At 43.7% G+C, this 12,259-nt stretch overlaps 1 protein-coding gene across 2 annotated transcripts in view; it reads right to left on the bottom strand.

The window, feature by feature from the left end:
- CTBP2 (C-terminal binding protein 2) overlaps window positions 1-12,259 on the bottom strand; it is a 105,629-nt gene that overhangs the window by 52,650 nt on the left and 40,720 nt on the right. For both annotated transcript variants that reach the window (XM_073546410.1, XM_073546409.1), the window contains exon 2: window positions 5,657-5,775. In XM_073546410.1, coding sequence (XP_073402511.1) covers window positions 5,657-5,714 — 58 coding nt within the window. In that variant the 5' untranslated portion in view covers window positions 5,715-5,775. The remainder of the gene's footprint in view (window positions 1-5,656; window positions 5,776-12,259) is intronic.

Below are 12,259 nucleotides of genomic sequence, written 5' to 3'. Positions count from 1 at the left end.
GTTTATGGATACATTGCGCTGCCACAATTAAGCAGCCTTGTACCTCGAAGCAAATTTTGTGCCAAACTTCGTAAAGCTAAATCTGTAGACGTAAAGGTCTGTATTTATGGCTTCTCCAAGTATCAGGACATCTTCTCTGCCCAATGAGGAGGAAGACAAAAGGGTCAGAACAAAACGCAACTATTCCAGTCTTGCAGATGTCTAGTATGGGGGGAGAACGAGACACGTTATCGATTTCTACCACAATGAACGTTCATTGGATGAGATTTACCAAACGATTGGTTTAGCCCACGATAGATGGTCTGGAACTGGCTGCATTGGTGAAACAGTCGTTCACCAATTTCGGCATTCAAGTCGGAGAAAAACAAAAATTATTTTTGAAGATGAAACCATTTTCATAGGATCCGGTACCCCAGCAATCATACATTTATCTTGAAAGGAACAGAGCTGTATTACAAGGCAACGTGGCTACAAAAGGTAGTGTGTGTTTCCTGTAAACCATGTGTGGAAGCATTAACTCCAGATATTGCGACACTTTAGGTGGCACACTCCGGCCTGGCAGGGCTGCTGGACTCCAGTCACGTGACCCTGATGACATCACATGTCCTTCTACACTTGTAAGTTGCTGCCAGCCTATGATTGGTTGTCGTTATACAGGGAGAAGGACACGCCTCTGTGAAAACAAACGCCCACATTGAGCTAATGAGTCAACTTAACGTTAAATGCTAAATATTTGATTGCCAATATCTGTGCAACAGATGCAAAATAAAATGTTTTAAAAGTTTGGTAAGAAGTACTATTTAAATATGGGGGGAAAAAAATTATTGTGGTCAGCAGATGGCAGTGCTGTAAGGAAAAATAGGTCAGCTTTCTCAAGGGGTTGGCTATACATCTAATTAGACCATGCAGTAATGTCTATTTTTTTTCTCAGTTGCCCACTGTACAAGAAAGCAACACTTCTGCGCTTATTTATACAGGCAGAAAAAATATAAAATTATATATACACACATATATATATATTTGCAGCAGCAAAAAAAAAAAAAAATCACCAAAAGTTCATTGTGAATATGTAACCTTAGGCTGGAATCACATCGCCGTATTGTATGCGGGGAGTGTCAAATGCGATATGCTAATGACCCTCGGCTCCTGCTCTGCTGCAAGTGTGAGCCAAGTGTCAACGCTCTGTGCTCCAACCCTCCCGCAAGAGAATAGCAGCACACACGTGCGGAGGAGACGGATAAACTAATTTCTCCTTCTCCTCCTTGGCCTGACTTGGCGTATATCGGACTGTACTCGGATGACATCTGAGTGCAGTGTGATGTTTTACTAGGAGCAAAGTTTCGCTGCCAATCACAAAATGCCGAATCGGCCTGAGAAAATAATGGCAGATGTGAGCTGCCCCATAGTATAACACTAGGCCGAGTGCTATGTGTTGTTTTATCGCATAGCAAGTGACCGTGTTATTCTGTAGTGTGACCCTGGCCTTAATGTGCACATCATCATCAGGGACATATTGAATCCTGCCTGTACTGGACTGGGAATATGAAAATGGTTTATTTAGATCACTGGACTGGCCAGTTTTATTAATTAGTTTATTATTATTATACTTTACAGCTTCCCCATTCTTGCACAGAATTTGTAGAAAAAGCACAGCCTCGCTGCCTTCAAACCCTAGTCAATACGGCTTTTGGGGCACAAAACAGACCAATATGTCCAGGAACGGTCCTGATTCTCCTCTATACCCTGCAATCCACCCCATTTGTGTACAGTAGGTGGTTCTGTCTCATTAGCATTCTGCCAGCACTATAGGTGCTAAAACTTCTTTCCCCAAACTCAATGACTTGCCTTAGGTGAACTGAAAGCCAACCTCTGTATTAAGTCCATATAAAGTTTGACAGACAAGAGAGCATGAGCAAAGGGGCAATAGCCCACTTCTTGAAGACCCTCTCCCTGTAGAAAGAAAGACTTACCCCCATGCCAGACATCTCAGCTAATAATGATGGATTTTACTGAACAGTAGTGGACAGCAAGCTAGAAAAAAAGGGAGACATCTATTGTGACACAAAGTTAAAGGGGTTGTCCACTTTTTGGGAATTTTTTTTTTTTTTTTTACCTAAATGCACATATTTTGGGCCAAAAAGTAATTTTGCTATTGGGCATACCGTAATTAAAAATGATGCCAAGTTGGCCTTTAATCTGGGTTGCACTGTCTTGCTGGCTGCAGAAGGAGTTAACTGTGAGTTTGTCAGTGAGCCCACCAGGTTGGTTTGTCAGGCAGTGTGTATGCAACGCTTTAGTCTTTTTCTGAGCTCTTTAGTGGCTTTATTTAAGTCTTGCGCTTAGATCCCTCGCCTGTTTTATGTACAGATGTAGCTGAGCTGAAGCAGTTTTTGTTCATTCCCACGAGGAGCTTTGGATGTTGCACATTTTCTGCACACATTAAAGTAAAATAGGTTACTTGCATTTTTTTTTTTTTTTTTAAACATACAATGAAAAAAAAAAAAAAAAACAAACTCACCAAAAACTCATCGTGGGAACTTAGCCTTAAAAGCAATCTGATGAATTGGCTTTACCTGCAGTCCCATGTAAACCACTGATGAGGCATCTTGATTGTCACTAGGCACCAAACTCCGCTCTGCTACATCAATCAGATCATTATAATCTGCTACCTAGTGACATATCCCCGCCGGCGGACAGCGCTCCGGCCTAATAATAGCATGGCACTGGGTGTGAGCGATCGGCGGCTGCGCCACCTATTTATATACAATAACCAGGTGCGGAGCCGGTAAGAACCGGCGTGACGTCAGGGTGCGCTCAGCACATCTGTGGCTTTTTCTTGTCCCTGGCTGCGAGTGAGCGGCAGATGGTGCGGCAGGAAGGATTGGGAAGGGGGTCTGGTGTGCCCCCCACGGAGCGGCCACTCGAGGTAAAGACCAGAGATTAGGGAGCCCGGCTAAGGACGCGTTAGTCACGGCACAGGAACACACGTCAACCAGGAATATTTTAGGAGCCAGTGCAATAGGAAACGATATGTCAGCTTAAAAAGGCTTGTATCTACAGAGAAGTGTCAGCCATATCGTGCGATAGTACAGGAAATCCGGAGAAGTCATTACAATGGTCACCAGAGAGCATTTACCTCTTTACCTCTAGATTTTCTGATTCAGATTTGGAAATAAAAGTCAAACGGGGTCATTCTATGCAAAAAAGTTACAAAAAGTTGTAAAAAGTTTTGCCCACAATGAAAATCTTACAGGGTAAAATTGACATTATTAAAATAAAACACAATGAATTAAAAAAATGAACATGTATAAAAAGTTTAGAAAAAAAAAAATATGAATCTGCTCCCCCCCCCCCCCCCACAAACAGCGCCACTCTTGTTTACAGGCTGCATCTGGTATTGCAGCTCAAATCACATTCACTTAGGTCGACCACAGATCATAAAGAAAAATCAAACGTTTTATTTTCTTACACATCCCAGGGTATCACATCGGATGTGATTTGCTAATGACCCTTGGCTCCAGCTCTGCTGCGATTGTGAGCAGAGTGTCAGTGCTCCGATCCTCTCGCACGAGAGGATAGCAGCATAGGTGCAGAGGAGACAAAGTAATTTATCCATCTCCTCCATGGCCAGAGTCAGCATATATCAGACTGCACTTGGATGACATCCGAGTGCAGTGCGATGTTTTTTTCACTCGCACCCATAGACTTGTATAGGTGCATGTAAGCAGAGCTGCCAATCGTTGCAGAATCAGCATGAGAAAATACCATAATCGCTGCAGCACTGCCCCATAGTATAACACTGGTCAGGGAGCTATCCGATAAAACATGGCATAGCACTCTGCCGTATGATACACGCGTGTGAGCGAGGCCTTAAAGTGACTGCAGACTTGGGTATCTCCGGTGGGGGAGGAATCTCCGATGTTGCCAGCGTTGGAAGCAGGCAGTCATGGGACTGCAAGTATGCGATTTGCACACATGCAGCCACATTACGACTAGACTGTATCCGGCCTTGTGCAATACACTTGCATTCAGCAAGGTTGTGCAAGTCTAGTCATCACGTGACCGAATGTATGCAAATCGCATACTGGGGGAGGGGGAGGGGATCATACACACACAATCCTCACAGCACGCGTGATACGAGGATTCCCAAGTCTGCAGTCATACAGAACGACAACCCCTGCTAGCTGCAGAGCTGTTGAACAGGCGTGTTGTGTACTCCGGGAAGACCCCATCCCGGGACCACACAAGGAGTGGGCTCAATGTAAGGCTCAGTTCTCACTAGTGTTTAGGGTTGCAATTGAGTTCTTGCTCAAAAAAAAAAAAAAAAAAAATCCCATGTTTGCTGATCCAGAGCACATGACTCTGCAGTTTGCCATCATTTATTGGATGGTCATTTTGGTGGCATCTGTTATGAATGAGTCACCGTAGGAGGCAAAAACAGAAATACTAGCTAAGTCCACAAAACCAGAGAAGTTGGCAGCTATCGGATTGCAGACCCCTGAACCTATCAACAACAACTAGGAATTGCCGTGGGGGGTTCCTACAGTGCCCTAGACCCCTCGATCACAGCCGGAGAACTAAATAGCCTAAAGACAGAAAGGGAAATCTAAACTGCCCCAGAGCAGACCCCAAAGCAATAGGCAGCCCCAACATATAATGACGGTGAAGCAAGATGAAAAAACACTCACACAGATAGAAAGATAGGCTGAGCAAACGATGGGGCCCAAGCTAACTAGATAGGACAGGATAGAAAAGCTGCTGTCTGCAATCCGCCAAAACCCTATCAAAACAAGAGCCAACAGACTGATAGGGAAAAAAGCCCTGAAGACGCTAGGCTTCAAAAAGACTATATCTGTACTCAGGTATTTTCTGAAGACAGAGCAAAAGGAATTCAGCTCACCCCGGCAGGGAATGGCAGAAATCCAGAAAAACAAGGCAAAACAAAACCAAAACACAAATGCAAAAAGCAGAGCAGAAAACTTAGCTTTTGAGGAGCAGGAATCAGACTGGTCTCCTAGAATCCCTCAGAGAAATCACCCGCAAGCCAGAAGGGCGTCGGCTGCCTTATATCCAGTCAGCAATTCCAGTCACCCAGTCATCATCATTCTGCTCAGGTGCTTGGTAATCAGCCTCACTACCTTCCTTCACCAGAAGAGGGAGTTCATCAGACCTCAATGGTGAAGGGGAAAATGAACTCAACAGCTGCACCCATGAAAAATTATGACCCACCACAATAAAATTCAGCTCCCGTCGCCTCCAAGTCTCCATTTCCTGGTCCGGTCTTGACACACAGGAAATGCCTGCTGAGCCAATCACTGGCTGAGGCGGGTCACAGTTGAGGCCAGTGATTGGTTGACATTTCCACCCATTTCCTGTGTGTCCATGCAGAACCAGGAAGTGGAGAATAATGAGGACAAGATATATCACACATTTCCTTCTTTTCCCCCCATGTAGTAATGTTTTATGGGAGATAAAAAAATAAATATTAGAACGGTGGCTACACTTTAAGCCAACATTTAAAAAATTATATTTATCCACTGGAAACCCCCTTTAAGTCCTAATAAATGTTACGGTCATCATGAGAGTAGATATAAATGGTATTAAAAATAGTCAGGAAGACCACGCGCGCTCAGCGTCTGACTTTGGGTCCGCTCACCTTCACAGATCTGGTCCAGCCGCATCCGCTTCCCTTTCTGCTTCTCCAACATGTCCATCTTCTGCGGTGGGCAGTGTGCTATACCCTGGCATACCTATCCCATGACACTGCTCGCCAGGCTGCAAAGATGCAAGAAGTCAGAGAGGTTTGGAAAGAGCAGCAGCTTGCATCCTGATCACAGTATAGCAATCATCAGCAGTGCGGACCATTAAAGAGTGACCGTCGGTTAGGTCCGCCCCTTCATAAACTAATATTACACATAAAAATAAGCAACTTTTGTCAGACGTCCTATCAGAAAATTCTGCTCCTTTCTCCTCCTGGACTGATCCAATAAAATGGGTTTTCAGTGAATATAGACTTTCTCCCATTACTGCGATTAGAGATGACAGTTGGTGCTCAGAAAGTTATATGGAGAAGTGTAATTTTACGAGAACTTGCTTCAGAATGTCTGTTCTACTAGCTCCTCCATAGAATTTCAGAAGCACCAACTGTTATCTCCTATCTCAGTAATGGGAAAGTCTGTATTCACTGAATTTTACCCATGAATTGAGAATGAAAGATCAATAAAAGGAAGAAGCAGATTTCTCTGATAATATATATTACAAAACTTGTATATTTTCATGTGTATTATTGATTTAAGAGGAAAAAAAATAAAAAATTTTATTAGAGCGACGGTCACGTATGAACGAGCCGGAATAACGAGAAGTCTCACCCACTAACATTACATTGGACTCGTGTCCCAGGCTCCGCCAGGACCATATTACATTGGGACCGGCACATGCGGCTGAAGCCGGTAACAAAAGACTGATGTGGTTTCATTCAAGTGAATGGGAGCTAAGCTTTAATAAGAGACAAGGCGGCAAACACATGTGGGGCTACTAATAAGTGTCTGTTACCAAAAGTCCTCACCAAACCCCTCCACTGCCGAAATAAGTAACTTTGCCAATTTTCAACAAGCACTTTATCAAATAATCACTTATCAATACTATTCCTGCAATTATTCTGAGATGCAAATACCCCTTTAAATAAAATGACAAGTACACAGTGTGTCACCCTCATTGATATCAATAGGCTCAGCATTGGGCTTTACCTCTGTACCAGAAGAAAAAGTCACCTATTCATACATCCAGCCAAGTAATAAAATTACGTCTGCCTGCAGCTGCCATTAGAGGGCGCTCACCGCATAGGGCTTTAAGGATTTTAGTAGAACTCAATAAATCTGTATACAATGAGCTCCCTCTAGAGGACACATTTCAAAATCTGGCCTGCAGGCCGAGTATATTTGGCCCGCTCCCTCCACAGGCGAGATTACGTCATTACAATGCGCTTGCTGTGCCGAGCAGTGCAGAGGACTAGAACAAGCAGAAACCGGAGCAGCGGGGGAATGAGGAGAGGATGTATTTTATTTGGGGGCCCTTATACTGTATTGAGGGCTGTGTGGGAGCCTTTATACTGTATGGAGCTCTATGTGAGGGGCCATTATACTGTATGGAGCACTGTGTGTGGGCCATTATACTGTATGGAGCACTGTGTGTGGGCCATTATACTGTATGGAGCACTGTGTGTGGGCCATTATACTGTATGGAGGACTGTGTGTGGGCCATTATACTGTATGGAGGACTGTGTGTGGGCCATTATACTGTATGGAGCACTATGTGTGGGCCATTATACTGTATGGAGCTCTATGTGGGGGGCCCTTATACTGTATGGAGCTCTATGTGTGGGCCCTTATACTGTATGGAGCACTATGTGTGGGCCCTTATACTGTATGGAGCACTATGTGTGGGCCCTTATACTGTATGGAGCACTATGTGTGGGCCCTTATACTGTATGGAGCACTATGTGTGGGCCCTTATACTGTATGGAGCTCTATGTGGGGGGCCCTTATACTGTATGGAGCTCTATGTGGGGGGCCCTTATACTGTATGGAGCTCTATGTGGGGGGCCATTATACTGTATGGAGCACTATGTGTGGGCCATTATACTGTATGGAGCTCTATGTGGGGGGCCCTTATACTGTATGGAGCTCTATGTGGGGGGCCCTTATACTGTATGGAGCTCTATGTGGGGCCCTTATACTGTATGGAGCACTATGTGTGGGCCATTATACTGTATGGAGCACTATGTGGGGCCCTTATACTGTATGGAGCTCTATGTGGGGCCCTTATACTGTATGGAGCACTATGTGTGGGCCATTATACTGTATGGAGCTCTATGTGGGGGGCCCTTATACTGTATGGAGCTCTATGTGTGGGCCCTTATACTGTATGGAGCACTATGTGTGGGCCATTATACTGTATGGAGCTCTATGTGGGGGGGCCCTTATACTGTATGGAGCTCTATGTGTGGGCCCTTATACTGTATGGAGCACTATGTGTGGGCCATTATACTGTATGGAGCTCTATGTGGGGGGCCCTTATACTGTATGGAGCTCTATGTGGGGGGCCCTTATACTGTATGGAGCTCTATGTGGGGCCCTTATACTGTATGGAGCTCTATGTGGGGCCCTTATACTGTATGGAGCTCTATGTGTGGGCCATTATACTGTATGGAGCACTATGTGTGGGCCTTATACTGTATGGAAGGCTGTATGGGGATTACAGTTGTGGAATCATACTTTACCAGGGGGCGGGGGAGGTGTACAGTATGGTCATCATACCGTGCATGTGGTTTTTGTTCATGGGACAACCCCTTTAAGTTTGTGTCAATATGAAAAGGTTCATTGTTATATTTGATAACAAAAAATGTCCTCATTAGAGTTGAGCGACTTTAGTCGGATCGGGTTTCATGAAACAAAATTTGTTTCAGATGAAACTAGTCCGACTAGGGCAAAAATAGTCGTAGTTTTGTCCGAAACCCGACCACAATGCAAGTCAATGGGAAATAAAAGTCGGCATTGAGTGGATGAATGTCATCCGCTCAATGCCGACTTTTATTTCCCATTGACTTGCATTGTGGTCGGGTTTCGGACAAAACTACGACTATTTTTGCCCTAGTCGGACCAGTTTCATCTGAAACAAATTTTGTTTCATGAAACCCGATCCGACTAAAGTCGCTCAACTCTACTCCTCATTTGTAGACTTTTTTTTTTTTTTTAAATATTGGCCCGAGATTTTAGTCCATGCTTTCAGTTTTGTCCCTCTGTGTATTTGAGTTTGACATCCTTGCTCTAGATGCAACAGAATATAGACTGTACATTTATAATCATTTCTATAGCACCAACATACGCCGCAGTACATTGCAATTCAGAGGGGACTCGTACAGACCGGATAAGACATTAGAGTAACTCATAGCTCAGCTCCCTGCTCACAATCCAACTTTTTTCTAGTGGAATATGTAGACAGCGGAACCGTTAGGGTGTGTGCACACGCTGCGGATTCTGCTGTTTTATGGAAATCAAAAACCGCAGTGCACACGGTGGGGATTTTTCTGCATGGATTTGCTGCGGTTTCAAATCCGCAGCATGCCACTTTTGTGCGGAATCCGCAGCGGTTTTACACCTGCTCCATTGTAGAGGTATCGAACCGCAGGGGCAAACTGCAGGCTAATCCGCAGGTCTTTTGACCTGAGAGTTTACCTGCGGATTTTGCAAAATCCACGCGGAAAGATCCGCAGCAGAATCCGCAGCGTGTGCACACCCCCTTATCATTCCTGGTAGTCCGAAGCTGTACTGTAGTGGAACATGCAGTGTAAGAGACTTGCCACATCTTGCTAGACATTAGAATCCTCTTCTCTCTTATTTATACCAACTCTTTTTTGGCTTAACTAAGACCTTTAACCTGCACCAAAAACTGGTGCATGCTGGTAATACATTTAGCAAAGATTAATATTCCACTTTCGAGCCAAAACAACAAAAGTGTTGAGTGCAGCACATGTGCCCATTGCTTTTAGGCAGAAAACATTAAAAGCTGCAAAATTTGGGTGTAAATTAACGAGAAAACAGGTGCAACAACTTTTTGTAAAAGCATCTTTAAAAAAAAAATAATAATATTGTTGCCACTAGAGGGCGACAAGTGAACATAACATTGAGTAACCTTTACATGACTATTTCTAGCCTCCAGTAACCATGTGGGTAGGAAAAAAAATAAAAAATATATAACGTATTTAGTTGGCCACAAACACTTTGCATTGATGAGGGGCAGTACCCTGAAACACAGTGTCTGCAAATTGAGATATTGGTTTTGGCTTTTATCCTAAGTCATGTGGAAAGGCTCGTTAAAGGGTCTATATTGACTTTTAGGATCTCTGCTTCCTCTTTCTCTCTGAAGAGACAATATGCATATTTCTCAGAGGAGTATTGCAAGGATTAAAAGTCTCCTCACCTTGGCATGTCACTCTCTGCAAGAAAAAACATTATCCCTTGGAAGAGGGGGAATCATAAAATCATAGAGTTGGAAGGGACCTCCTGGGCCATCTGGTCCAACCCCCTGCTCAAAGCAAGATTCACTAAATCATCCCAGTCAGATGTCTGTCCAGCCTCTGTTTGAAGACTTCTATTGAAGGAGAACTCACCACCTCTCGTGGCAGCCTGTTCCAAAGTTTTTTCTAATATCTAATCTGTGTCTCCTCCCATTCAGTTTCATCCCATTGCTTCTAGTCTTTCCTTGTGCAAATGAGAATAAAGTTGATCCTTCTACAATGTGACAGCCCTTTAGATATTTGTAGACAGCTATTAAGTCTCCTCTCAGTCTTCTCTTTTGCAAGCTAAACATTCCCAAATCCTGCAACCTTTCCTCATAAGACAGGGTTTGCAGACCGGTCACCATTCTGGTCGCTCTTTTCTGAACTTGCTCCAGTTTGTTGATGTCTTTTTTAAAATGTGGTGCCCAAAACTGGACACAATATTCCAGATGAGGTCTGACCAAAGAGGAGTAGAGGGAAATAATGACTTCACATGATCTAGACTGTATGCTTCTGTCAATACATCCTAGAATTGCATTTGCCTTTTTTGCTGCTGCATCACACTGTTGACTCATATTCAGTCTGTGATCTATTAGTATACCCAAGTCTTTCACCTGTGCTGTTGTTTAGCCCTATTCCTCCCATTCTGTATATGCTTTTTTCATTTTTATTGCCCAGATGTAGTACTTTGCATTTTTCCCTGTTAAAAACCATTCTGTTAGTTGCTGCCCACTTCTCCAGTTTATTTATATCTTTTTGAATCCTCTCTCTCTCTTCTCTAGTATTAGCTATCCCTCCTAGCTTTGTGTCATCAGCAAATTTAATCAGTTTACCCTCAATTCCTTCATCTAAATCGTTGATAAAGATGTTGAACAATACAGGGCCCAGGACAGAGCCCTGTGGTACCCCACTTGAGACATTCTTCCTACTGGATGTGCAGCCATTTACGACCACTCTTTGGGTCCGATCACTAAGCCAGTTATGAATCCACCTAACAGTTGCCTTGTCCATTCCATACTTAGTCATTTTTTCAATAAGGATTGTGTGAAATACTTTGTCAAATGCTTTGCTGAAGTCAAGATATACTCCTGGGTTCGAATCCCACCAAGGACAACATCTGCAAGGAGTTTGTATGTTCTCCCCGTGTTTTCGTGGGTTTCCTCCCACACTCCAAAGACATACTGATAGGGAATTTAGATTGTGAGCCCCATCGGGGACAGTGATGCTAATGTGTGCAAACTGTAAAGCGCTGCGGAATATGTTAGCGCTATATAAAAATAAAAGTTATTATAATATTATAATAATAAAATCTACACCATTTCCCTGATCCACCCAATCAGTGATTCTGTCATAGAAGGAAATTGGGGGAAGAGGCACTGCTGATGCTGCTGTAATCTCAGGACTTTGTAAGCCAGAAAATTCCTAAAAAAAAGAAAAAAAAAAATAGCCCAGCTTGTCATTCCCTGTTTGGTGGGAATACAGCTGCAGTAACTCAAATACCCCAATCTATGTAGCAATCTACCTATCCCAAGGGGTGAACTACTGACAAATGCAGAATCATCTGTATCCATGTGGAGAGTAAAGAACTGCCCAAAGCCACCATACACATTCATGACTGTCCACACATACGTAGCTTTACATTAAAGGTCGTATTTAATGTTTTCTAATGACTACGATTAATTAACCCCTCATAGAATTACATCCATCTATAACGACAAGATGACACGCTGTTACCTGGGTCACACAAAGTCAAAACCTTTCAGGCACCGAGTACACAAAAGCCTACATACCTGAAGGTCAGTAGAAGCGGGTTGCCTGGTAACATAATAGAGAATTACAACTTATATATGCAGTGGGGAGTGTGATGTTATTAGCACGGAGACATTTCTCCTCTCGCCATCGATAGTTTCTATTTCATGCACTAAACTGGAATCAGATCTTGGGGCGACTAACCACAGAGAGACGTCGGCTCATCCGGACCTAGGCCACCTCTCCCTTTCCTTGAGATACAGGTGCGGGTCCATTCCTGAGACTCCTACGATCATGGCCGAGAGGTGACCGCTCTGTTAAAGAGGACCTGTCACTTACCATAAACGTCACTTTTTTAACCTGTCGTAAATGACGCTCTCCTCCTGAATCTGGGGCAGTTTTCCTTTTGTTTCTACACCTCTCCATTCCTGAGATATGGCTTCCAATTCCCTG

Source organism: Dendrobates tinctorius, unplaced genomic scaffold, assembly GCF_039654945.1.
Source record: "Dendrobates tinctorius isolate UK_male_01 unplaced genomic scaffold, ASM3965494v1 ptg000147l, whole genome shotgun sequence".
NCBI lineage: Eukaryota > Metazoa > Chordata > Amphibia > Anura > Dendrobatidae > Dendrobates > Dendrobates tinctorius.
Note: the sequence above shows the minus strand (reverse complement) of the source record. Positions and strands in the feature narration are given on the sequence as shown.